Genomic DNA, 27,949 nt, shown 5'->3' on the forward strand with positions numbered 1-27,949 from the left:
ATGTTGGCCTGCTTCTCAGGCTGACTCCCCCGTCCTGGGAAAAACAATGGCAACTCCAGGTTCACGTCCTATTAAAAGGCTGAGTAACCCAGACAAAATATCAGCAAAGTTCCCAGAATTCAATCTCATTGGCTCAGCCTAACCGTGTACCCATCCCAGAACCAAGGGCAGTGGCCAGGGTACAATTTGCCAGGCTTGGGGCATGTGCCCATTCCTGGAGCTAGGAAAGGGGGTCATAGCCCAAACTATAGGGGCTGAACACAGGGACGAGGTTTCCCCAAAGGAAAGTATGAGGGATGTTACTCAAGGAGGAGAGAATGGTTGCTGGTCAGAGGGAAACAAGAGATGTCCTCTACAGTCACGCAGATCTCTGCTTAGAGGGCTTGAGGGTGCGACTTGATCCAGGTTTCTTGCCTCCTTGAACCACTAAGGGAAACAAGCCACTGAGGCTTGGCTCTTGGAAAGGAAAGTGTCTGCAGTGAAATCTTTTCTCCTGTTCTCTCTCGTTCCCTTCTCCACCTTCCCCTCATAGCTCCTCTTTTTCTAGCCTTTGAATCTGGCATTCCTCCCCTCTTCCCTGTGAAATTCCATCCTCCCATCTTTTGGGGGAGGGGAGCTTCAGTCAGATGCTAATAGAAACTCTCTTCTGGCCAAATCTCCTACACCCATGGTGCCATGCCCACGTTCTAGGCTCTGGTTCTGAAGTTGGAAGAATTTGGTGGGTGTATCAGGATTCAGCTGGAGAAGCAGAACCACTAAGCTATATCTATAAATAGCTGTGAAGGCACTTGTTACTGGATCTGATCTTATGCAATCCGGGGAGCGAATGAAGCAGTCTCTGTCAGGGTGTTTTCTTTGAGTCTGATACGGGAACTTGGAGTCCACAGGGCAGGCAGGAAGGGAAGATGGACGTCAGGTCAGGGAGAGCAAGAATTAGCAGGAGCACGCAGGACAGGCTGGAGTCCATGAGGATGGACTGAGCCTATGTCAGTTCCTCTTGCCTCTGACAACCTTGGTGGTGTGCGTGTCCTGCTGGAGCCAGAGCCCTTCATCAGGGGGCTAAACACATACCTAGCCCAGGAGCTAGGAAGCTGAAGGAGGGTCCAGGGGAAGGTGGAGCAGTTGTAGGACCAACGGAGTGAGCCAGCAGATAAAGGACAGCATGTATGAACTTCTAAGAGGCTGCTACATCCTGCTGCCCCAAATCTTCCATAAGAATCCCTCCTACGGGCTCAACCTTACTGGAAGCCCACCAAGAAGGGCATTCTGGGAAATGTAGTTCAATGCAAGCAAGTTGATACATTATGAAACCACCACACCAGTCTACCCTTTGTCACCCTGCACATACACATCTCCTCAAACCATACTTAATCTCCAAATAAAGAGAATAACAGAGTCAAGCTTTAACTAAAGTATACATCTGTGCCAGCTAAAACTTAGAATTTGCTAGCCCTTTCTTAAGGAGAAAATAGAATATATCTTTTTTTGTAGTTGTTATTGGTTGATGCTCATTCTTCTCATAGCTGATTCTACACCTTTGATAGCTTTATTGTTCAATATGTAAACTACAAGATAACTACCAACACATCCGATGTTAGCTAACAAGGGGAAAGAGGGAAAGAAAATAAAAATATGTGGTATTTACACACACACACACACACATTCATTTCAAAAAAGGGAAGAAATAAGTTTTTCTTTCTACAAGTACTACAGTTCTTACTTCTGCACCCGCTCACGGCTGGCATTTGTAATTATATTTATAACTACCTTTCCCATTACCCATTTGCTGTGGTCTCAATGTTTAGGGTCCCCCCAATTAATATGTTGAAATTCTAACGACCAATATGATGATACTAGGAGGTGGTGCCTTTGGGAGGTGATTAGGTCATGGGGGTGGAGCCCTTATAAATGGGACCCTTATGAAAGAGACTCCAGAGAGCCCCTTAGCCCCTTCCACCATGTGAGGATATAACGAGAAGTCTGGACCCAGAAGAGGGCTCTTTCCCAACCTTGCTGGCACCCTGATCTTGGACTTCTAGGCTTTAGAAGTTTGAGAAGTAAATTTCCATTGTTTATGAGTTCCCCTGCCCATGGTATTTTGTTATAGCAGATGAATGGACTAAGATGCCATTCCATATTCACTCTGCCCTCAGCAGCCACATTGTCTGGTCTGTCTCTACCCTCCATTCTGTCAGTTTTTGCATCTTATATGTTCATGGTCTGTTATTAGGTATGTAAAGGTTAATAATTTTTTTTAAAGATTTTGTGTATTCATTTTAGAGATAAAGCAAGAGAAAGAGTGGGGAGGGGGGGAGCAGAGGGAGAGAGAGAGAAGCAGACTCCACACGGAGCTCAGAGCCCAACACAGGGCTCGATCCCATGACCCTGAGATCATGACCTGAGCTGAAATCAAGAATCAGGTGTGTAACTGACAACCACCCGGGCGCCCCTAATGGTTTATAATTCTGTCTTCTTGTTGTATTGAACTTTTCCTTAATACAGAATGTACTTTGTCTCTTGTAACATTTTTATTTAAAGTCTATTTGGTCTGATATTAGTAGGACCACCCTGCTCTCTTTGGGTTACTCTTTGAATGGAATATCTTTTTCCATCCTTTTGCTTCCCATCTATTTTCAATGGATTTGTGAATTCAGATGATTTCAATCCATTCTACCTATTTGTGTATTTCATTTTCAATCTGATTTTATTTTTTTTTAAGATTTTATTTTATTATTTGACAGAGAGAGAGACAGTGAGAGAGGGAACACAAGCAGGGGGAGTGGGAGAGGGAGAAGCAGGCTTCCCGCCAAGCAGGGAGCCTGAAGCAGGGCTCGATCCCAGGAACCCGGGATCATGACCTGAGCTGAAGGCAGACGCTTAACGACTGAGCCACCCAGGCGCCCCTCAATCTGATTTTAGATCCAATCTCTTTGGATCCAAATAGATTGGATCTAAAATGAGTCTTTTGTAGACAGCATATGTTTTTGTCCCTCCTGCCAGTCTCTGTCTTTTGATTGGAGAGTTTCATTCATTTCCATTTATAGTAACTATTGATAAGGAGGGATTTAACTTCTGCCACTTTCTTATTTGATTTCCGTATGTTTTACAGCATTTTTAGTCCCCCATTTCTTACATTACTTTTTTTTATGTTTAGTTAACTTTTTTGTAATCAAGTATTTAAATTTCTCATTTCCTTTTTGTATATTCTATAGCTATATTCTTTGTAGTTACAATGGGGATAATATTTAACATCCTAAAGTTATAACACTCCGATTTGATTTTAGACCAGCTTAATTTCAATAATGTACAAAAACTCTGCTCCTTTACAGTTCTGTTCCCACCCCTTTGGGTTGTTGATGTCACACAATTACATCTTTAAACATTCTGTGCCCCAAAACAAATTAAGAATTCTTTTGAACGGATTAGTCTCAAATCATGTAGAAAAGAAAATGTGGTGTTAGAAACCGTCACAATAATGCTAGCTTTTAGACTAATACTTTTTTAAAATGTCTCTCAGATAACAGCAAACAAAAAGTGCATTTGTAAATCATTATTAAAATAATATTAGCTTCTTAATTGGCCATGTGTGATATTGTGATTTATAATATGAAATGTATGTGTGGTCTCCATCCCATTCCTGGCACAGAGCTCTTAAAACTCTCAGACAGAGTGATAAAGATGGCTTTTGTTATGTTAATGAGGTGATTCTTGGACCATGCCTGAGGATGAGAGATGACTGCCAGTGGAGCCAATCATGTGACTAGAGATTTGGAACTTTCCATCTTACCACCCCACCTCCTGGGAAGGGAAGGGGCTGGAGGTTGAGTTGAATCACCATTAGTCAGTCTTGCCTATGTAATGAAGCCTCCATAAAAACCCCAAATGATGAAGTTCATAGAGCTTCTGGATGGGTAGAAACATGGACATCTGGGGAGAGTGATGCACTCAGAGAGAGCATGGAAGCTCCACACCCCCCTCCCCATACCTTGCTCTATGCGTCTCTTCTATCTGGCTCTTCCTGAGTTATATCCTTTTATAACCAGTAATAAACCAGTATTCTAGTAAATAAGATGTTTCCCTGAGTTCTGTGAGCCACTCTAGCACACTCACTGAACCCAAGGAGGAGGTTGTGAACTTCTGATTTATATAGCCAGTCTCTCAGAAGCACAGGCGACAACCTGAACTGCCAGTTGGCATCTGAAGGGGATGCAGTCTTGTAGGACAGAGCCCGTAACCTGTGGAATCTGATGCTATTTCAGAGTAGATAGTGTCAAAATTGTGAAATTGTAGGACACCCAGCTGCTATTGGAGAATTGCTTGGTGTGGGGGAAAAAAACCCACATGTCAGAATTGAGTACAGAATCTTACCATGTATTTACTTTTATTAAGATCTCCTTCATTTCCTTAGATGGTTTCCAGGTGCTGTCGAGTGGCTTTTCATATCACCCCACAGGACCACCTCAAGCATTTCTTGTGGAGGAACAAACTCCCTCGGCTTACTTTTTAAATATGAGAATATTTTCATTTTGCTCTCACTTTTGAAAGACAGTTGCTGGATATGGAATTCTTTGTTAACAGGGGTTTTTTGTTTTGTTTTGTTTTTCCTTTTAGACCTTTGAATATATCAGTCCCCTGTCTTCTGTCTTCCAAAGTATCTGATGAGAAATCTGCTGATAATTGCATTGAGGATCTCCTGTATGTGACAAGTCACTTCTCTCTTGCTGCTTTCAAGAGCCTATCTTTTTTATTTTGGCTTTGGGAAGGTAGCTATCCTCACCACTATACCGCCAATGCACATTTCTTTGGCTTTTGGAAGTTTGATTGTAAAGTGTTTCAGTGTGGGTCTCTTTGAGTTCACTTTGCTTAGAGTTTGTTGAGATTCTTAGATGCTTATATTCATGTCTTTCATCAAATTTAGGAAGTTTTCAGCCATTATTTCTTCAAATATGCTCTCTGCCCCTTTCTCTCTTCTCCTTCTGGCACTCCCACAATGTGTATATTGGCCCACTTGATGTTGTTCCGTAGGTCACTTATGCTCTGTTCACCTTTTGATCTTTTTTCTTTCTGTTCCTCAGACTCAATAATTTCCATTGTCCTGTCTTCGAATTCACCAGTTCTTTCTTCTGTCTGCTCAAATCTGCCATTGAATCCCCTAGTGAATTTTTCATTTCTGCTATTGTACATTTTAGTTCTAGAATTTCTTTTAGGTTTCTTTTCAGGTTTTCTGTCTTTATTGATATTTCCATTTTGCTCATACATCATTTGTTGACTTTCCCCACATATTCTTTTAGTTGTTTGAGCTTCTTTAAGGCAGTTGTTTTAAAGTCTTTGTCTATTAGATCTGCCACCAGACATTTTTCAGGGGCAGTTGTGGTTGCTTTATTTTTTCCTTTGAATGGGTCATGCTTTCTTGTTCCTTTGTATGCCTTGTGATTTTTTTTGTGGTTGTTAAAAAATGGACATTTGAATCTGATAATGTAGTAACTCTGGAAATCAGATTCTCCTCATCCCCAGGGTTTGCTCTTTTTTGTTATTGGTTTTGTTTATTGGTTTTTCCTTTTTTTTTAAATTGTTATGGGCTGTTTCTATGCTAAGGATCAGCCTGGGGTATAAACTTAAAGTTTTCTGAGGTCTTTTCTGACCTTGCATCTCTCCCTGTATATGCAATTGTTTTAAATGTCCTAGTCTTTACTATCTGGCTCCCAAAAGGGGAAAAAGAGAAAAATGAAGGTGGGGATAAAAAGGCACCAGCTCTTTAAATCCCCTGGAAGTCACTGCAACTGGAGAGGAAGAAGCTGGTACAATGGGGAGAGGTGCAGCAATAGGCTGCCTGCCTATATCTGCACCTCTGTGACCAGAAACAGCAGTCTCTGGAAAACAGTACGGAGGTTCCTCAAAAAGTTAAAAATAGAGCTACCCTACGACCCAGCAACTGCACTACTAGGTATTTATCCAAAGGATACAGTGATTTGAAGGGACACCGGCACCCCAATATTTATAGCAGCAATGTCCACAATAGCCAAACTGTGGAAGGAACCCAGATGTCCATCAACAGATGAATAGATAAAGAAGAGGTGGTATATATACACAATGGAATATTACTCAGCCATCAAAAAGAGTGAACTCTTGCCATTTTCATCGACGTGTATGGAACTAGAGGGTATTACGCTAAGTGAAATAGGTCAGTCAGAGAAAGACAAATACCACATCATTTCACTCATATGTAGAATTTAAGAAACAAAACAGATGCACATAGGGCAAGGGAAGGAAAAATAAGATGAAAATTGAGAGGGAGGCAAACCATAAGAGACACTGAACTCCAGACACAAACTGAGAGTTGCTGGAGGGGAGGTGGGTGGGAGGAACAATAACTGGGTGATGGGCATTAAGGAGGGCACTTGATACAATGAGCACTGGGTGTTATATGCAACTGATGAGTCACTAAATTCTACCTCTCAAACTAAAAAAAAGAAAAGAAAGAGAAAAAAAGAGAGGAAAGAAAGGAAAGAAAAGAAAAAGAAGTGGCAGTCAGCAATCAGACCACTGATCCTCTATATTTGGAGGACAAGGTGCTTTTTGCCCACTTTGGTCTTGCAGGGTGTGTGCAAGCTGCAGCAGGAACATGGGCACAGCTGCCGGCCATGGGGCTGGGGGCTGGGTAGCCCTGACTCTGCTGAGATCTGAAATTGACGAAAACGAACAACAATTTACCATCCTAGCCTTCCTCTGGAAGTTTTCAGGCTTCAGGAGTTTCCAGAGTTCCAAAATGAGTCTGCCAGTGCAATTGCTCTCCAGGTAGGTGTGACCTACTCTGCCATCTTCCCAGAATCCTCCCGGGGTTTCTCTGTGGGGTGATGACAATGTACTAACATTGGTTGTAGTGAAGGTTGTACATACCTGTGAATATACTAAAAACCATTAGCTGGTACACTTCAAAGATGTGGATTGTAGGTATATAAATTATAAGAAAGCTGTTACTCAAAAAAAAAAAAAAAAAAAGTGCTGCTCTTTCCATGAGGGAAGCAGCTGGATGTAATCAGCCTGCCATCATCAAGCTGACTGATCCTCTTGAGGAATGGTTCCGGATCAGGGGATTTAGTGCTGGTCTTTGCTGCTAGCAGATTGGGCCCTTACCAGTGGCCGTAGCCAGATCAGCCTTTGTGAGCAGAAGTTCTCGTGTGGATCCCATGCACAGTTCCCCTGGCTGCCCCCCTGGCTGCGTGGTTAATGAGCTGGCTGGGTGATGACAGGAGTGGCTAGGTAAAGTGGCTGACTGGTGTCCACAAAATGCTTATCCTATCTTCCTAAAACCTTATTTTCTGAGGTCACTCTGGTGAGCATCCACATGGGACACAGTTCTCCTCTTCTGGAGAGCTCTATTTACTTATCTCCTCCCCAGACCTCTTTGTAGTAGTCTCTGACCATCTAGCCAAACCATTAGTCACAACTGATGAACTGATACAGATCTGTATTTCTGGGCATCCTCTTCTTTCAGTCAAAATGGGCAACCAGGTGCATTGCTTAAATTTCTGCAAAATTTCCCTTTACCCCCATCTTTCAAGGGTGTCCCAGAACAGGGCTGCAGTGATGCAGCTGTCCACTTTTGGGTGGTGCCTCCGTGTCCTGCAGAACTGTCCTGTAAACCAGAGTTTTATGTCACCAGAGTTTTACTATTTGCAAAACCCGAGGATTTTTTTTTCTTCTCAGTCAACTGGTCATAGAGAACTCCCCATTAGCCATAGGTGAAGTTTGTGATCTAGAAGGCATTGAAGCAGGAATCATGGATCTGGACATTGGGGCAACTTCCTCAGGCAAAGTACTTATTGCTTTATGACCTGCTAGAGCCATCTTGTATAAACCACTTCCATAGATCGCTGCTGCGCATGCCTAACTTTGAGACTTCTTGGGTCGTACAACAGGTAATGGTAGGTAGCTCCATTTGCATAGTATCTTAGTGGCCTGGGGTCAAATATTTAGCCTCTACTAAAGCCCAGTAGAAAGCCAAGAACTGTTTCTCAAAGGTAGAATAATTATTTTCAGAGAATGACCTGACATTGCTCCAAAATCCTAGAGGTCTACGCTGCGATTCACAGATACGGAGGGGGGTGCCAGTCTCCAAACAGCATTCCTATCTACCACTGACACTTCAAGCACCACCGTATCAGCCCGAATCTGTTGCAGAGCTTTCTCTCCTTCTGTATCCCACTCAAACTTTCCAGGTTACTCAGTAAACGAGTTACAGCAGTATTCCCAAGTGGGGTATATGCAGACTCCCAAATCCAAAGAGGCTCCCCAGCATTGTGCCTCTCTTTCAGGATCAGGAGGGGCCATGGGCAGCAACTTTGCCTTCACCCAGGAAGGGATAGCTCAACAGCCCTCAAATCACTGGACCCCAAGAACATTCACTGAAGTGACAGGCCACAAATTTTTGTGAGTAGGATTTATCTCCCAGTCTCTGGCATGCAGTTGTCTTACCAATGTGTCTAAAGTGGTGGCTACTTCTTGCTCATCAGATCCCATCATCATAATACCATCCATGTAATGGGACAGCATGATGTCCTGTAGAAAAGGAAGGTGACTAAACTCAGTCCAGACCATCTTAGGACATAGGGCTGGAGCGCTGGTATACCTCTGAGCTGGGACGGTAAAGGTGTTTCTGGCTTTGCCAGCTGAAAATAAACTTCTTCTGATGGTCTTTACTATCAGGTATAGATTTTTAAAAAAGCACATTTTCCAAATCAATAACTGTATAACAGGTCCCAGGAGGTATGTGGATTGCTTCGGCAATGAAACCCCATTTGGAACAATAGCAATTGGAGCCATCACCTGCTTACGTTTATGATGATTCGCTGTCGTCCTCCCAGATCTGTCTTCTTGAACGGGCCAGACAGGCAAGTTGATGGGGTCGTGGTGAATCACCACTCTTGCATCTTTCAAGTCTTAATGGTGGCACCAATCTCTGCAACCCTTCCAGGAACGTGGTATTGCTTTTGGTTTAGTATTTGCATAGGCAGAGAGAATTCTAGTGGCTTCCACTTGGCTCTTCCCACCATTATATCCCTCAACTCCATGGTTCAGGGAACCAATGTTGCAATTCTTCTAATTGCTCAATATGTTTATTCCAATTATGCATTTCAGCATTGAGCAAATATCCACAGGATGGATTCAATGACCAGTTAGGCCTTTTGTGAAACAGAACTTCCCCCTACCTAACCCCCATAGCCCCACTCTGACTGGTGAACCACTAGCTCCTGAGGTTCCAGGAACTAGAGTCAGTTCCCACCCAGTGTCCAGTCATGCTTGGAAAATCTGATTATTTCCTTTCCCCCAGTGTACAGCTGCCTGGTAAATGGCCACAGATCTCCTTGGAGAGCTAGGAGAAAGATTAACAGCATACATTTTGGGCAGTGTAACAGGGTCCTTCCTCCAAGGAACCTGGCCCCTCCTTTCATCAAAGGCTCATGTGTAGGATTGAGGCGCCATGACTCTGTTTTGGTCATTCAGCTCAGAATTCATTCACTAGACCCAGAACTCATCCACTAATTCGGATCAAGCAAGACTTCAGGAGGCTGCCCGCCTATTTCATTTCAAAGGATGCCATGACAAACTAGGAAATGCCAACGAGCTCTGCAAGTCAGACTATTCTCATTACTGGTTGGGCTTCACTATCCACTGTGGGAACTATATCATCTTATCTTTGGTGTGTAAGTGCCCCCAGGACCCCTGCCACCTCTGGTTCCGTCATGTCTATTGCATTTAGAGATCCCAGTTCAAGGACAGCCATTTCCACTAGAATTTCTGACCTTCAAAGAAGAGCCGCCATGGAGCTCTTCAAAGACGCTAGGACTCCTTCCTATGAATTTATTTCTGACAGTCACATGACAGCTAATGACAGATCATTGTTTGTGTCTCTTTAACACTCCCTCCCCCCCCTGCTGTGTGTGTATAAGCAAGTCTTAAATGACAAAGCCATCCAGTATTCCAATCTTTCTAAGCCTGTGTGAGTTTCTTTCCAGCTTTACTGAGGTATCATTAACAAATAAAACTTCTATATATTTAAGGTATACGGTGTGTTGTTTTGATATATGTATATATCGTGAAATAATTACCATAATCAAGCTAATTAACATTTTCATCACCTTTGTGTGTGTGTGTGCTAAGAACACCTAAGATCGACTCTCTTGGCAAAATTCAGTATTACTGTAATAAATGCAGTATTATTAACTATGGTCACTGCAGTACATTAGATCTCTGGAATTTACTCGTATAACTGGAACTTTGTGCCCTTTGACCGACATCTCCCCATTTCTCCCATCCCCCAGCCTCTGGCAACCACCACTCCACTCTCTGCTTTTATGAATTTGATTTTTATAGATTCCACTTACAAGTGATATCATGCAGTATTTATTTCTCTTGTGTCTGGCTTATTTTACTTAGCATAGTGTCCTCTAGGTCGCAAGCCTTTTGGATACTGTCCTCTATAGCAGGAATCAGCAAACTATAGCCCAGGGACCAAATCTAGTGCTGTTTTGTATGGCCTGCAGGCTAAAAATGGCTCTCACATTTTTTTTTTAAATTTATTAGAGAGAACACACGAGAGGGGGGAGGAGCAGAGGGAGAGGGACAAGCAGACTTGATGCTAGACACAGAGCCCGACGCAGGGCTTGATCCCAGGACCCTGGATTCACAACCTGAGTCAAAGGCAGATTCTTACCCCACTGAGCCACCCAGGTGTCCCAGTTTTCACATTTTTTAATTGAAATAAAATCAAAAGAAGAATAATACTGTGTGACACATGCAAATGATACAAAATTCACATTTCAGTGTCCATAAATAAACGTTCATTGGGACACAGCCATGCTCATTCCTTTACAAATTGTCTTTGGCTGCTTTTCCACTCTAAGGCTAGAGCTGCAGTTGACACTGGCCTATAAGCCCTAAAACATACACTATTTGGCCTTTTACAGAAAAGGTTTGTTGATGGGTACATAGGTCAGTCAAACAACCAAGCAGCAAGCCATCAGAGATATGCTTAGACCTTTACTTTCAAACATGGAAGCCAGAATCTCTGCTTAGTGGGCCAAATCATACATTTGGCCTGATCCAACTTTATATTCTGCCACCACCTTGAGTCAGCACACCGAAGACCCATTTCCATACACATTCTGCAGTCTTCCTTTGATATAAATTGGCAAATGGAAATTGGCAATTGTCCTGGTGATCTCCTCACAGGTCCTATTTTGCTCCCTGCCCTTTGGGTTCTGTTGAGACTTGAGTCTGGGTATAGGTCTTAGAGGACAAGAAAAGGTTGGAGGAGGGTGAGCAGCTCCTTGCAAGGCAGCTACCTTAGGGAAGGCCATTACGATTTCTTCAAGCAAGAGGAGACTAACCTCCCCAGGCAGGGGTGCAGGATCACTCAATGGGCAAAGGAGATTCGACAGCCTTGTTAGAATCTGCGCATATATCCCAAAGCCAATCCCAATTTTGGGGGCTCCTGTTTCTTCCCATTCAATGCCCTGGCATTAACAAAAGGACCCTGTGAGGTTGGAAGTTGGATGGGAATTGTAATTCGGCCACCCACAGGATTTCACTTTGAGCATGGTTTTCAGAACTCTTGGCCCTGTCTCTGTGGGAAGTAAGAGTTTCTCTCCTTGCAGTCACAGAAACGTTCAAGTCCCTCGGACAGCACTTGAGTTGGGGATATAAAAAGCTCTGAGCACCATTTTCTTTCCCCACGTTTTCCAGCACGGTTAGGGGCAACCAGCCAACTCATTATGTGCCTTATTTTTACTAAAATGTCCTGTGGAAGCAAATACTTGGTCCCCCAGAGCCTTGCCTCCCGATACAGGCAGTTACTGGTACTGATCTGAGTAACTGCTTGCCATTTCGTGCCATGGACTATCAGTGTCCCCTTTACCCCTGGAAACAGGGTCATTGATGGCTTTAAATCCAATTAGATCAGAGAACCGATTGCCTGTGACCTTGGTGGTACAATGTCTCATGAAAGCCAGGGCCCCCATCACAGGGCTAGGCATGCAGCTGGTGCAGGAGTTGGAGGAGCTAAAAGAGGGGGGCTGGAACAGATACATACCCAGCTGCTGCCTTCTACCAAAGAGATGAGTTGCAGATAAGTGACCGCTAATGTAAGTGATAAAATGGTTGCTGTTCCAACCTCGACCCCACAAATCCCCCACGAGAACATTTCTTGTGGCCCACCCTAACCAGAAGCGTACAGGGAGGGGAATGCTGGGAAATGTCATTTAACCTGACCGAGTGGACACATCGCAGAGCCACCTCACAGGGTGTTTTCAAAGGCCGTTTAATCTCCCCATTGGCAGGAGCTCACCGACTCACCAACCTCCCTTAAAGCAACACCTCACTGAAGCAAGCATTGGAAGTCCCTCCCAACAGCCCCCAAAAAAGCGTGAGTCTCATGTGAAGAAAGCAGATTCCTTCCAGTTAGTGTGATTTGGCCTTAATTCTTCCAGAACAAGAATCTTGTCAGTATTGCTCAGGAGCCTGGCTGCATTCCAAGAGCAATTCCATTAGGTCTTGGCAACCCGTCTCTCCCCTGATGTAAGAGCGGAGGAGGAGGCTGCAGTTAAGACACCACAACAGAAAAAGGGGTCTTGTGCCAGAAGGGGTTGGGGCAGCAGATGGAGAGCACTGAGGGCACAGCTGGAGAGATTTCTGGACGTCTTTTCCAAGTCTGAGATTCAGTGTTCTGTCCCCTGGAGATCTCCACAGACTCCAGTCTTAAGAATTACCTTTTCCTTTCATATTTGAATAAAAATAGCTTGAGTCCCCATCCTTAACTTGGAAGAAGCTCAGCATTCTCCCCACCATATCAACACATTCCTTGGGGCCATTGTTTTCCATGATGGTATTCAGCATGTCATGGACTCAGCTAAAAGACTGCATTTCCCAATTTCTTTTTGCAGATAGAGGTGGCCAATCGGAAGTAAGTAGAAGTCTTTGGGAAGGGATCCTGGGATCCCCTTTTTAAAAGAATGAAACTCACCTGGTGGTGCCTTCTCCCCTCCACACCTTTTTCTTGTCTTCTTGCTTTTTTCCTCTGGAACATGACATGATGGCAGAGGCTCCTGCAGCCATTTTGTGATCTTGAGGATTAGAGCCACATGCTAAGGATGGCAGAGCAGTAAGTCAGTGCTATTCCCTTATGACACCAAGGAACCCCTTCTCCAGCCTCAGACTACACACTTCATAGTTCTGTTATGTGAGGGAGAAACAAAACACCTTGTTGAAGCCACTGCTGTTTCTGGCTTATGTCCCTTGACACCGAATACAGTTTCTGCTTCCAGAATTCTTGGTATGTGAGATAATTACTTTCCTCTGTGGCAATACCCAGTTCCCTCACTATAAGAAGATTGTAGTTTCTTGCCCTCTTGAACTCAAACGTGGCTGTGTGATTTGTTCTGGCCGATGCAATGTGAGCAGGAATGATGTGTGTGTCCCTTCTGGCAGAGGCTACCGGAGGCAGCGTGTGTCTCACCTTCTTCTCTCTTCTTTCTGTCACTGATGACCGGGGACGTTTCTGATGGTGGCTTCTCCATCAGCTTAGGGCACATCACTGCTCCCAGCTGATCCATGGTGAGCATGAGGTGTGAGTGCAAATACACCTTTGCCATGGTAAGCCACTGAGATTTTGAGATTATTCCTGTCAATTTCCAGCAAAAATGGGTTGGCCTGATTTCGGGAATGAAGAGCTGACAAGCTTTTTGGAAAGGCTTGTGGAGTGGGCTCAGGGCTAAGACTTTGCAAATGATTCCCAAAACCTGACTCTAAGGAAAAATTTGCCTCCACTCCTGTGCGCTGCTTGTTTACACTTATACTATCACCACACCAAGCAATTCTCTGTCACCCCAGCGGGGTGTCCTACAATTCAGTTCAATTCTGACACGAACCAGAGTGAACACAGACCCCACAGGTGAAGGGCTCGGTCCCATGAGACAGCCCCTCCCCCCACATCTGACGCCAATGGCTGGTAAGTCCCAGGTTACCCACAACTTCTGTCAAATGTGACTACAAATTGGGAGTTCCCATGATTCCCTCACCTTGGATTTGATTATTTACCAGAACACTCATTGAACTCAGGGAAACACTTATGTTTACCAGTTTATTATATCATGGAGGCTATGATGAAGAATACAGATGCACAGCCAGGTCAAGAACTACACAGGGCGAGGTCTGGGAGAATCCTGAGCATGGGAGCTTCCGTCCCCCATGCAGTTGGGTGTGTCACCACCTTGCCAGCACGTGGCTATGTTCACCAAGCAGGTTGCTCTCTGAACCCTATAATTTGGGGATTTTTATGGAGGCTTCATCATGGAGGCATGATTGACCATTAACTCAACTTCCAGCCCCTCTCCCTCCTCCAGAGGATGGCGGCGGGACTGGAAGTTTCAAGCTTCTGATCATAACTTGGCCTTTCTGGTGATCAGAACCATCTAGAAGCTTACCATCCCTTGCCTCATTAGAACAAAAGATGCTCCTATCACCCAGGAAGTTCCTGGGGTTGTAGGAGCTCTGTGCCAGAAACTGGGAGCAAAACCCAATATACATATTTCCTATAATTTCACAATAACTGAACCAACCCCCTTGGGGAGCTTCTCCTTCCACCTCAGTTGTGAGGCCCCCCCTGTCCATGGCACCTTCGGAATCCTGATCCAGGACCCAGAGGTCATCACCACCCAAGACACAACTGCCTTTTTGTTTTCAATTTTTTTTTTGTGCTTGGGCTTGAGGTATAACTTACGTGTATTAAAGCACAGGAAACTAAGTGTACAATTCAGCCAGTTCTGGCCGATTAAGACATTCACGTAACCTGTGCCACCGTCATGGCACAGAACATTCCAGTCCTTCCAGAAAGTTCCCTCATGCCTCTCCTCAGTCGACGCCCCACCCGCAAAGGAGGGCCACCACAATAGTGGTAAAGGCAACTATTATTCTGACTTATATCACCATCACTTCATCTTGCTTACTCCAGAACTTCACATAAGTGGTAGTAGACAGTCTGTGCACTTTGGTATCTGGCTCCTTTCACTCAGACTAATGCTTTTGCAATTCCTCCATGTTGAGTGGTATCCCATCACAACATATGCCACAGTTTGTATCCACTCACGTGCGTGTGTGTGTATGTGTGTGTGTGTGTGTATAATATATATATGAATGACATGCCCTCCTGATGGGTTAGACATCTGATTAGCAACTGGTAGATGCCAATCAAAAATATTTTTAGAATATAAATATTGTATATATACAATACATATGTATATATGTATATATTCTACACTATACATTTCACATATATAATATACATGTATTATACATGTCTATGCATATACGTAATACATACCACACATGCACATGCTATATATCACATAGAACACGTTTGTTTTCAATGGATTTATCCTATTTCTTTTTTATTTGAGAGAGAGTGAGCTCAAGCGGGGGGAGGAGCAGAGGGGGAGGGAGAAGGAGGAGGAAAGAACCTCAAGCAGACTCTGCGCTGAGCATGGAGCCCTACACGGCACTGGATCTCACGACCCTGAGATCATGGCCTGAGCTGAAACCAAGAGTTGGATGCTTAACCAACTGAGCCACCCAGGTGCCCCTCACTGGATTTATCCTGATGGCTACTTTCTACTTACATGAAGCAGTACTGGTTTTCCACATACGATTGTTCCTTTTAAAATAAATGTATTATGTTAAAAAGGGAGGTGATCGGGGCACCTGGGTGGCTCAGTCGGTTAAGCATCTGCCTTCGGCTCAGGTCGTGATCCCAGGGTCCTGGGATCGAGCCCCACATCGGGCTCCCTGCTCCACGGGGAAGAAGCGGGAAGCCTGCTTCTCCCTCTCCCACTCCCCCTGCTTGTGCTCCCTCTCTCGCTGTCTCTCTCTCTGTCAAATAAATAAATAAAGTCTTAAAAAAAAAAAAAAGGGAGGGCACCTGGGTGGCTCAGATGGTTGGGCGTCTGCCTTTGGCTCAGGTCATGATCTCAGGGTCCTGGAATCGAGTCCCGCATCAGGCTCCCTGCTCTGGGGGAGCCTGCTTCTCCCTCTGCCTCTCTCTCTCTCTCTCTCTCTCTGTCTCTCATGAATAAATAAATAAAATCTTAAAAAAAAAAAGGGAGGTGATCTCTTGAAAAAGTGAATAATAATACGGGTGGGATGAAAACATGCCAACAAGTGAGAAGAGTATATAAAGAGTCAGATTATTTGGGATATACTCTGATATTTTTCTTTTCTATTTTATTACTTCTTTTTTTTTCTCTCTTTTTTATGCTACTCACAGCCCACGAAGCTGATTTCATAACCCATGACTAGGCCCTGACCCGAGGTCCATGAACTCTTGTTATGGAAGCCCGTGTGAACAGGACCTTGTCTCTGTATTTTGTCATGATGGCCCTTACGCTGGGGGAGCGGCCTCTGCCCCGGGCCCCATGCTTCAGAGGGCCTACTCTGGCCTTATCCGGTGGAGCCCCTCTCCGGGGCCTTCAGGACATGCCCACCAGAGCCTGCACCCCTTCTGGACCCTGCTCTGGGTCCCTGGGACCCTGGAATTCCCCTCCCAAACGGCTCTGGGGCCTCCTCCCCAGGGCCTGCGTGGCCTTCTTGGTGGGCATCCCCCTCCACAGAGAGGTGGCCCAGAGGCAGTCTTTTGTGGCAGGGGGTGTGGGTGGAGTTTGGACGGGCAGGCTGGGGTGTCCACACTCGTGTGTGGGGCCCCTCACAGTGACAGGAGGATCTGGAGTGTAAAGAAAAGTAGGCCCCCGTGGGCCCAGGACCTCCATTTGCGCTTGGCCAGTTACCAATACTACCTACCAAGGTGAGTAGGTGCACCACGTGGACACCAGGCCAGGGGTCTCACACTGCCGGGGGCCGAATCCAGCGCAGACGCTCCCACCGGCCAGAGTCCCCCGTGGCCTGCCCTCCCGTCCCTCCTGCCTCACACCAGCCAGGCCGTGTTATCTGGATTCCCTGCCTTGGCTTTTGAGTCTGTGACCCTCTCCCTTCAGTCCTCAGGGGACCCGTCCTCAGTCCCAGCCCCTTTCTCCCACTCCCCAGTCATGAATGATCAGAGACCATGGGCAAGGACCACAGTGCTTTACTTTTCATCTGAACAGAATGGGTGACTTGGGGGGCAGTGCCCAGGGAGCCGGGCAGCCCTCTGGCTGGGCAGGGTGGGGAGGGTAGGGGCTGTGGGCCGTAAGCCCCGGCTCTGGCTCCATCAGGGTCTTCCCTCTCAGGCTGGGCTTTACTGACTATTCTGTAGGCTCCACGAGGGGAGAGAAGTGGCTAGGCACGGTGAGCTGGTAGGGACTCAGTCTTGGGGTGCCCATTGATTGGGTTGCCGGCCCCTACTTCTGATGGTCTCACCTGTTACGATTCCGGCATAATTGGGGTAACCGCCTACACTTGCCACCTGTGGGTGAAGGAAAACGTTCGGTCACGAGTTGGAACAATATTGATTACTGCATGTGCTCTGGGTGCTGGGGGTCAAGGCCCACCAGCCCTGCCCTTCGGAAAGCTCCAAGGAAACCCCAAGCCAGAGATGAGAAGCACATGGAAGAAGAGCTAGTGCGACGGCCCCCAAGCCTCTCACACACAGAGAGGAGCTTGAAAACCCATCCGAGCTTGTGTGTGATTCGTTCATTCAGCAAATATTTACTGTGCACCTACTATGTGCCAGGCTCTGACCTCGGCACTGGGAGCACAGCCAGGGACAGGAATGAATAAAATCCCTGCCCTGGTAGATAGAGCTTTCTCGTCGGGAGACCGACAATGAGCAGAATGACTGAATCAAGTGTAGGGACAGTGATATCAGATGGTGATGTGTGCTCAAAAGAAAACAAAGCCAGGAGGGAGGCAGGGAGCCCCAGGGGCCGGGGGCATCCCCATGGTGATGACTAGAGGGGCCTCATTGAAGGAGGTGAGGGGGGAGCCACGTGGACATCTCGAGGAAGGGTGTTCCAGACAGAGGGAATGGCCAGTGTAAAGGCCCTGAGATAGGAGGAGACAGGTGGGCTTAATGGACAAAAGGGGGGTCAGGGGGCCGGACTGAAGGGAATGGAGGGGTGGGATTTCAGAAGACAAGTGTCCTGGCTGCCACCATTGCCTCCTCTCCTCTTTCTATTCCCCACCAGGCTCACAGGGCTCCAGCCACCCTAGCCTCTTCCTGTGGTTATTGCAACACGCTCAGCTCATTCCTGCCTCTGGGGCTTTGTACTTGCTGCTCCCTTTACCTGTTTTTTAAATCGTCTTTCTCATCATCAAGCATCAGGCCTGATTTTATCTCTTTAGAGGGACTGTCTCTCCCCATCCCTCTTGGCTTATTATTCTGCTTTCTTTTCCTTCTGGCAATTACCTCTCTCAGTGTCCACTCTGCTCATTAATGCACTTACCTGTTTACTGTCATTCCCCCCTCCCCACTGGATGTGAGCTCCCCGAGGGCAGGGACCAGGGCACAGGGTAGGCACAGAGTAGGTGCCTACAAGTGACTCTCACCAAAACAACTGATGGCCCAGGAGCTAACTTTCAGGCTCTGCCCTCACACAGACCTGGGTCCAGTCCTTCCCTGATTTTTAGGTGCTGTGTGACCTTGGGCAAACCCCTCAGTTCTCTGAGCCTCACTTTTCCCACGGTGGGGGGAGGGGGGTGCCAACGGGGCCCCAGCACAGGGTCAGGATCAATAAACAACAGAAGCAGTGTTCCTCGAGCCCCTGGATTCGGTGTGGGGCAGGAGGCACTAGCGATCTCTCCTCACCGCTCTTAGTGTTCTGCCTCCCACCTTAGACCAAAGAAAAGATGTGGCTGTGTGTATTTTCCTGATGGGGAAGTTGGGCAAGAGAGGGAATAAAATCTGGTGTAAGCTATATGGCTTCACTGAGAGCTTGCAAACTGGTGGCCTGCGTGTTTTAGTTCACCTGCAGCATTTAAAAAACTGTTTGAAAAATTTGTTTTTCTGTTCGTTATTCCGTCTTTGCCCCCATTCCCCATACAACGTTGGGCTCCGTGCAGTGCTGCCCCCCCCCCCACCGCAAGAGACTGCATCCCCTGGCCCCTCACCTTCTAACTGGCAGGGAGGCTGTGGTCAGAGAGAGAGGATTAGTTATCTGATCCCCTCCACCCCTGCTCCCTCCTGGTGGGCTTACTGGGGGGCGGGGGCTGGAAACCTCTCCCCAGAGCCAAAGCTTAAGCCAGTGGCCCCCACCTACAGTTCTGTCTCCCACCAGCCCCTGGCACCACCACTCCCTCCTGTCACCCCTCCAAGCTGTGGGGACACGGCTCCCCATTGCTGTGGCATCCTGCTGTGACCAGAAGAACCACCCAGCTGAGCCCAGCCCACATTTCCAAAGGGCACAATTGAGCCCTAAGTAAATGGTAATCATTTTAAGCCGCTGACTTCCGGCGTGGTTTATATGGACCTGTAGCTAATATGCTTCATTTAAGACAACTCTGCCTGAGGAGGGGGGGCTTCAAGAACTGATCCCACGAGTCAAAGTACAAGCCAAGGCCTCCTCCCTCCCAGGCTTGGTGCCTCCCCCAGCTCCGATTCTCACTTGTGAGGATGACAATGCCTGTGATGAACAGCACAGCTGCGACCAGCAGCCCCCGCTTCCGGAGAGTGTTCTCATCTGCAGAGAGAAAAACGACAGAGTATGGCAAGAGTTGCCTCTCTCCCTCCCTCTTCCCACATCCTCCCATGGGTAACTTACCATAGGAGAAGGGGTTTTCCTCACTGGAACCTGGGGGGACAGACAGGGAGCAAGTCAGAGTTCAGCAAAAACTGTGGAGTGAAGTAGTGAATGGTGGAGTCAGGAAGGGAGGGACTTGGGTCTCTGCCTTGGGACACTTAGGACCAAAGCCTCATATGACACATCATGTGGCTTCCACCACCCCTGTACCTCAGCTTCTCACTGCCCTGCTCACCAGATGCTCCAGCCCCGCTGGCCGCCCTGCTGGTGGCCATGCCAGGCCCCTCTCACCTCAGGGCCTTTGCACTGGCTGCTGCCTCTGCCTGGAACACCCCTGCCCAGACATTCACACAATTCCCCCTCAGCTCCTTTTCAGGGCGCTCTCCCTGGCCCTTTATGGAAAATACTCTCCAGTCACTTCTGCCCCTAATGCTGCTTTATTTCTCTTGATAGCAGCTTTAAACCACCTGATACATAATTCTTATAATTATTATTTATTATCTCTATGCCCCACTAGAATGTCTGCTCCATGAGAGAAGAGATTTTCATCTGCCTTGTTCACTGCTATATCTCTGGCACCTAGAACATAGTAGGTGCTCGTGAATATGTTTTGAATGAAGGAATTCTCTATGTGACCTGTGGACATATCATTTCCACCGGTTCAGTGGGGTTAGCTGGGGGGGAAGTGGACGATAAGACCACAAGGGGACAGATCAAGGTGTCCTGGAGACAGAGCTCCCTGCTCACCCCCAAACTGATCTCAGATGCATGAGTAAGGCAGCTGAGACCAGAAGAACCACTCAGCTGAGCCCAGACGAAACTTCCAAACTGCAGCCTTGGGAGTTAAATAAACGGTTGTCATTTTAAGCCACCGAGCATCAGGGTGGTTTGCACGCTGCAATCATTCATGGATTCATTTGTCTATCCAGACATTTCTTGGGTATCTACCTTATACCACCACCAGTCTCTTCCAGCCTTGAACTCACGTATCCACCCAACACATGTTTACAGAGGACTGTTTCATGCCGGGCAGGGTTCCAGGTGCTAGAAATACAGAGTGAAGAGGAAATAGCCAGTTTCCAGTCTGGGAAGGGAGTTACTGACCAGTTGGCCCGAGGACAGGGTCCGGCCTGACGCCTTTGCCTGGAGCCTGCTTCTTGGAGAGCGTGGTGCCTTTAGTGGGTTTGGCAGAGGACGTGGCTAGAAGGTGGCAGAGGGAGGAAGTGAGTCGTGGAGGAGACAAGGGATGACCACGTCTCGGGAATGTCTGTACCCAGGAGACACTCTCCTCCACATCTACACACTCAGTAGGCAGGCATGGCAACCCCCCCACTCCTACCCTGGGGACAGCAAGGAATGGCAGGTATGGAAATACTGAATGAGCCTGCACTCCCAGGTTAAGACCAGCTGTCCCAGCCCCCCTCCCCCTCCCCCAGGGCTGCCTCGTAATCAGGGAAGCAATGGATAGTATCCTTCTGAGCCAGGCAGGGCACCTCCAGAACACGGGCCCAGCACCAGGATTGAGAGAGAGCGAGAGCATGAGCAGGGCAGAGGGAGAGGGAGAAGCAGGGAGCCCGCCTGACGCGGGGCTCGATCTCAGGACCCTGGGATCATGACCTGAGCCAAAGGCAGCCGCTTAACAGACTGAGCCACCCAGGCGCCGCAGCACCTCACTTCTTAAGTATGAACTGACAAGCGAGGATCACGAGATGTTCGGGAAAGCTTTGGTCAAGGGAAGGCTCAATCCAGACCAGCAGCAAGGACAGACGTGCGGAGACCACAGAGAATGTAAAGGCCAGCCTCGGTGCTGCGGAGTGCTCAGGCACGCCAGTGCTAGAGAGCCTGGGCTCAGATTCTGGTTCTGCCGCTTTGGGCTGTGTGGCCTAGGGCCGGCAGAGTAACCTCTCTGGGCCCCGGTTGCTTTCCTGTAAAATGAGGTTTCTACAGTTCCTACCAGGCAGGGTGGCTGTGAGCAGTGAATGAGTGAGGGCGGGAAAGCTTAGCACAGGGCCCGGCAGGGAGCAAAGTCTCTGCAAATGTTGGCTGTCGCTGTTACCCCATAGCTGCGGCTCGTTCTCACCCCTCCCTCCTGGGACCAGCTTCCCCTTTCTTTGCGGGGCCTGCTCCCGCTTTCCCCAGTCCATCTGGTTCTATTGTAACACAGGCCACAAGGGGGAGCATGTGACCCAGGCTCCTTCTTCCCTGGGACCTTCCACATTCCAAGTAGACATTCGGAGGGGCAGCTAGGTGAAGTCTGAGAGCTCTGAGCTTGCAGATGACAGGAACCATTTCTTTACCAGGCGGAAAACAAGATCCAGCACAAGAGAAACAAAGATGAAGGAGGGAGAGAGGCGCTGGGGGCGTTCGTGCTCAGGCTCTGAGTGAGCCGGGGGCTCAGAGGTGCCTTTTACCTCTTGGCTCCATGGCCCCCTCAGCCCGGCTGAATTTCTGTCCCATATAATCAGGAACATGATATCATAACACAGAGTAACTTGGGTCAACACGGACTCACAGCAAGTGAATCTGGAGATGTGAGAATGTTTTCTCAATTGGGAAGTGTGGACACAGTCACTATACCCCCCCACCTGCCCTTTTGTGGAAAATAGAAAAATTCTCTTCTCCAAGACACTGTATTTCCATCTGCGGTAAAATTGTTTTAATAGACAGGCTCTGTCAGAATTAGATGCTTTACCGCCATCACTGGAAAACTATAACGATTATAAAAATCCACAAGGGGAATGACATGGCCTTAGAGGTGATGCTCTTGTGCAGTGCCCAGTCTGCACCACTGTGCATACAGGTCAGCCTGGGAATGGCTCAAGCTACAGTATTTTCCAGTAGGGGCAGCTCCTCACATATGGGTCAGACAGGCATTGGAGCCCACCTGCTGCCTTTACCTCGGCTCAGCTGCCTTTACCACGTCTCTGAAATGTTAACTACTCACTGGTCCTGAGGGGAACTACCTCTTCCCTGACTCTGGGCCTTTGTAGTTCAGACAGGGCTGACCCTGCTCCCCAGCCCCAGAGTGGGCACAAGACTCGGGCCTAACCAGTCAGAGGATCCATTTCCCTGACTCCCTTTGGCCAGACATGGGTATGTGACCCCAGCTGGGCCAGTGAGAGTCACTTCTATGCCTTGGGCTAGACATGAGAAAGAGATGGGCTCTATCTGCTAGGTTTGTGACCTAAATAGAACTATGGGACCATCTTTGCCGCCAAGAGGGGAAAAGCCACTTGAGAACTTGAGAACGTAGACAACAGAGCTGAGAGAGAGCAAGTCAGTTATGATGACAGTGTTTGAGCACCTTGATCCAGCTGTTCCTGAAATGGCATATCTGGACTTTACAGAACACATATAGCCAATAAATCTATTTTATTTTTAGTTGCGTTTGCAGTATTTTGCAACTGAAAAGCTCCTGCTCTAACATGAAGAGGTACACAAAGGAAACACCTACACCCACATTTCCAGGTACCAGCCCCATAAAGCAACCTGAACAAAAGAGAGTCCCATGTCCATCAGGTTTGGAAAATGAGGCATACTAGGAGCTCCTGTAGGGGATGCTTACTGCAAATAAGCATTAATAAGACTCCAAAAAGAAATGTGTTTAACTTTAACTCAGAGTTTCCCAAATACCTTTGACCGCAAATCAAAACAGAGTTTTTTGAAAATGTATTAACAATTCCCCAAACGGGTGCTCTGAGAAATGTACTTGGGGAACTGCTGACCCAGATAGAGAATTAAACAAAATTTGTATGTTGCCCTTCTAGTCCCAGGCCCTACCTTCTGGGCTGCTCTTGACGGTCTTCGGATCTGTTGCTAAAAGCACATGCAGTCCTGTCGGTTGCGGGGACTGGGTCTCCTCCATTTTCGGGGTCTGGATCTCCTCCTCCTGCTCCCGTGTGGTTCCTACTCAGGTCAGTTGAGCGAGGGAAGGGGGAACAATGAGTGAATCGCATCACTGGGGGGCTACTCCCCATCCAGCGCCAGCGGTGGGGGCCTCTCAGAGACAAGGGGAGAGAACAGAATGGGGATCGACCAAGGGATTTCATCTTGCCTATGATATCTGCATGACTTCCCAGCACAATGTGGGCATGTACTATGGTATCATTAAATATTCATGGAGAAAATCGGGGAGCACTTTTTGAATTATCTTATACTCCAAGAAACAGTTCAAAACTGGTTTGAAAACTCAAAAACGGCAAAAGATACCAAGATTAAAGGAAGGAAGGAGTGGCCTTGGCACATAGGGAGTTGCTGCAGTGTTTGCAAAGGTCTATTCCTTGAGCTGGGTGCCGGTTACACAGGGGTTCAATTTAGAATAATCTGCTTTAGTTCTACGTTTATGGGCTCTGTACATTTCGATATGCATATTATTTTTCATGATTTCAAAAGATTTGTTTCTAAAGAAGTGGAGGTGGGTGGCTGGCTGCCCCACCACAAAGTAAGCCAGAGGATTCAGAGCTGGGGGACTGAAGTGAGTAAGCAAGGACCCGGAGTGTCAGAGGAAGAGAGGGAGCGTGTCTGTCCCAGGCCCAGGCTCCCGCCCCCTCCCCCTGCCTCACTCACCACCAGTCTGCAGGGTTGTCTGAGCAGTGGACTGGGGTTCTGGGTAGACTGCGTCTGGAGTCCGGAAACAGGGAGAGAAGAGAGAGAAGATGTGGAGAAGGTCCATGGGTGGAGGAACGGGGTGGTGGTGGGATTTCCGTAGCAACTCAATTTTGATATAATTAAAATGACTTAATTAACCAAGCCATTTGCTAACGGCCCAACTGCCATGCCTGCATCTCTCCTCCCACAGATGCGCATCCTCCTACTCAGAATCCATCCACCTCTGGTAAGAGGCCCTGGAACTTTCTTTATGAACTACCCTTCCCTGAGTCCACCTCATTCAGTGAGGCTGGCATCAGCCTTGTTGGAGGTTGAACCTGAGACTGGGGTCTGGCCAATCAGCTTTGGCCTGTGGCCACAAGGATCCCAGCTCTCTGTTGGACTTGTCACCTGAGCCTGGTCAGGGACGCTCTGTTGTGGGACTATTGCTGGATTGGGGAAGGGGAAATCCGCTTTCCTCTGGCTTCTTAGCAGGGAGGATGGAAGCCTCAGGTCTCGAGGGGCCATCTTGGCCCCATAAAAGGAGAGTCTAGTCAACACAAGAAAGATAGAACCGGGAGATCGAGACAGGTTCCTGATAGCATCATTTGAGCACCTAGACCGAGCCATGCCTGAAGGCCTATCACCAGACTTTCCGATTGCACAAACCCAAAATTCCTGAGTGGTCCGAGCTTGAGATTTTGTGTGGCTGTTGTTATTTGCAGTGACAGGATCTTGATAGAGCCAGCCCCCTTTCCTCACCTGGGGCCGGCGTCAGGGCATGAACTGGGTCTGCTGGAGAAACGGATGTGGCCTCCTTCAATATATGTCCTGGGAAATCAAGGGCTAGGAGTCAGAGAGGAGCCTCTGGTCCCCCTTCTCTCACCAAAACCCCACCTTGCCCTCCCCTCTGAAGCTGTGGGTGGTAGCTCAGGACATGCTGGTGGAAGCACCAGACAGACAAACACTTGATTGGGGGTATCCGTCCATGGTCCTGGAAGTGTTTTAAGAAATGCTGAGGCCCAGCATCCTTCCTCCAGCCCCCCGCCCTGCCCATCCTTGTGGGATGGAAGAGGCGATTTAGCCTAGTGAACCCACGTCCTAAAGTCAGCCGGGGCTGTGGTCTCAAATTCTGCTTCCAACGACTTCCTCGCTATGTGACCTGGAGCGGGTGAACTCTGAGCCTCAGCTGTCTCGTCTGCAAAGTGGAGATACTAACTGAATCTGCTTCTCAGAGCTATGGAGAGGGCAAAAGGACACCACAGAGGAAAGGGTCTCCCCCACTCCCTGATACGCAGTCAGCGCTGGATACAGCCACTGCTCCCGCCCTGGCCCAGCCTCCTCGGCTCTGGCCTGGACCCCCCTCCCTGGGCTCCCTGCCTTCATCCCTGCCCCCTGCAGTCTGCTCCCCTCCTGCAGCCAGGGGGGGCCTGTGAACCCCTGAGTCAGGTCAAGGCCCTGCTGGTGCAGAGCCCCCTCCTTGCTCCTAATACAAGCCAAAGTACTCATGGGGCCCCCCCACCCCCCCGTCCATCTGGTTTCCTGTCACCCCTTTTAGCTCTCCTCTTCCCGCCCCGCCCTTGTTCACCCCAGCCCAGACACGGGGCCTCCCTGCTCTTCCTCATACCCACTGGACAGCACTCATCCCCCAGATACCTGCTTGGCTCATTCCTTCATCTCCTTCAAGTGTCTGCCCAAATGTCACCTTCTAGTGAGGTCTTCCCTGGCCACCCCGTCTAAACAATCCTCATTACGCTGCTCTGTTTTTCTCCATAGCACTTACCACCTCCTAGCATGCCATATAATTTACTGATGGATTGTTTATTGCCTGTCTTTCCCAACTAGAATGTGAGCTCCTGTTTTATGCGTTGCTGTTTCCCCAGTGCATAGAATAAGATCTGGCACATAGTAGCTGCTCAGTGAATACTTGGTGAATGATTGAAAGAATACGTGAAAACCATTTTATCAAAGACAAATGGGGCAGCTTCAGTGGAGGTTATGTCCCGGGTTCTGAAGGCAAGAAAGATGGTCATATCCCAGCCTCACTACTCACTAGCCTCTGGCACAGGGCACTTTCTTTGCTGAGCCTCAGTATCCTCATCCATAAAACGGGCATGACCATACGTATAACGGAGTAGAGCTTAAGTCGAAATGAGTTCACATATGCACCACCTGCCATGTAGAAAGCACCTGCAAATGCCCACCATGGGCACTGCCTTCAGGAAACCCTGCCCAGGCAGGGGTGAGACACCTCCAACTCTTGGACTGGCCCCAGCTCACCCCCTTTGCTTACTCGTGTATCACCCGGGTATCCAGGGAGCTGCTTTGCTGGGAGCCTAGGGTTCCTGGCTGCTCAGTAGAAAACTGACACCCATCTCCCCGCCAAATCAAACTCAGTGAGTTCTTCTTGGAACTGAAATGGAGGATGCTCAGCAGGACAGGCTCTGGCCAGACTCATTGGAAGCGGCCACCCAGGGGCGAGGTGTTCCAAAGAGGGTGTAACCCTGGCCCCCTCATCAAGACCCCACTTCCTGGTGCTGGCTCAGTAGGAGGGTGAAGACACAGGGCAGGGCATCCAAATCCACAGGTGCCCACCCACCCACCAGGGCACTCCAGGTGAGTCACTCTGGGGAAGAGTGGGCACAAGGGCCGGCCTTACCTTTGGTGGGGAGAATCAGGCCAGCGATGGTGAGGAGACACAGGCGACCAGAGGGCGACATCTATGGGGCGAGCCGGAGCTGGGATCAGCCATGATGTCACTGAGGCAGCCCCCCCCCCCCGGGGCAGCAACCCCCACACACACACCAGCCCCCTCTGGGGATCTTGCAGCCCCTTCTTTACCCAGAGCAAGCACCTCTGGCTTCAAGGACCCCCTGCCTGGGCTGACAGCTGGTTTCCAGGGCAGAGGGAGGGTTCTAGAAGTGGAGGGAGGTCCCCGGCAACCACCCCCTTCTTCCATGGCCGCAGGCCCCCAGAGAAAACAAGAAGCATCAGACCAAATGGGGCTTCTAGCAGCAGTCACTGCACAGGGACACCCCTGGAGCTGAGAAGAACTTACCCCACCAAGACTGACTGTACAGGGCACAGGAGTAGATCAGGGGGCCTGGTGCCTCCCTCCGGGGCTGTCCCCAGAGGCGAGGAGTCAGCAAGGAGGGGAAAGAGGAAGAATGAGTAATGTGCTCCTGATCTCAGAGGAAAAAGTGAGCTGGTGTTAGGGGCCTCGCCGCCTCAGGACAATAGAGCAGGATGCTGGGCACCTCTAGGACACCCGGCCCGAAAACGATAGCGGAGAGCTGGGGAGACTGAGGCAGGAGGAAGAGGCGCCCGCAGCCCACCGCAGTGCCCAAGAGCAGGCGGGGAGACGTGAGCATGAGTGGGGGGCCGAGAGGCACCGACCGAAGAGAGCAGTCCTCCAGGCACCTGAGCCCGGCCCCTGGGCAGAGGGGAGGCGGGCGCCGGCGGATCGCAGGCGAGACTTACGGCAGAGCCGGGGGGTCCCAAGCCGGCAGCCTCGTGGACAGAGGGCAGCGGCGGCGGCTGCGTCCCGGCGGAGGGTGTGGCCAGGGGAGAGCTGGCGGGCGGGGACCGAGACGGGCTCAGTCATTTCCTCTCGGGTTTCCTGGCTTCAGAGCCCGCGGTGGGAG

At 48.6% G+C, this 27,949-nt stretch overlaps 1 protein-coding gene across 9 annotated transcripts; it reads right to left on the bottom strand.

The window, feature by feature from the left end:
• Positions 1 to 27,935, bottom strand: FXYD5 (FXYD domain containing ion transport regulator 5). Of its 9 annotated transcripts, none has more exons than XM_073885360.1 (10): positions 27,786 to 27,934; positions 26,965 to 27,025; positions 25,068 to 25,136; positions 24,285 to 24,338; positions 23,499 to 23,624; positions 20,823 to 20,918; positions 19,740 to 19,769; positions 19,584 to 19,658; positions 17,401 to 17,446; positions 1 to 34 (listed from the first exon to the last, which is right to left on the bottom strand). In XM_073885360.1, exons 2-10 carry the CDS (start codon positions 27,023 to 27,025, stop codon positions 16 to 18), a joined length of 576 nt encoding a protein of 191 aa, XP_073741461.1. In that variant the 5' UTR covers positions 27,786 to 27,934; the 3' UTR covers positions 1 to 15. The 9 variants fall into 9 exon arrangements, with proteins under 9 accessions (XP_073741461.1, XP_073741456.1, XP_073741458.1 ...); XM_073885355.1 differs by having other exon boundaries at positions 1 to 79; XM_073885357.1 differs by lacking the exon at positions 1 to 34 and adding an exon at positions 8,508 to 8,559.
• Positions 27,936 to 27,949: the final 14 nt, after the last annotated feature.

Source organism: Callorhinus ursinus, unplaced genomic scaffold, assembly GCF_003265705.2.
Source record: "Callorhinus ursinus isolate GAN/ISIS: 27379988/994484 unplaced genomic scaffold, GSC_fseal_2.0 scaffold61, whole genome shotgun sequence".
Taxonomy (NCBI): domain Eukaryota; kingdom Metazoa; phylum Chordata; class Mammalia; order Carnivora; family Otariidae; genus Callorhinus; species Callorhinus ursinus.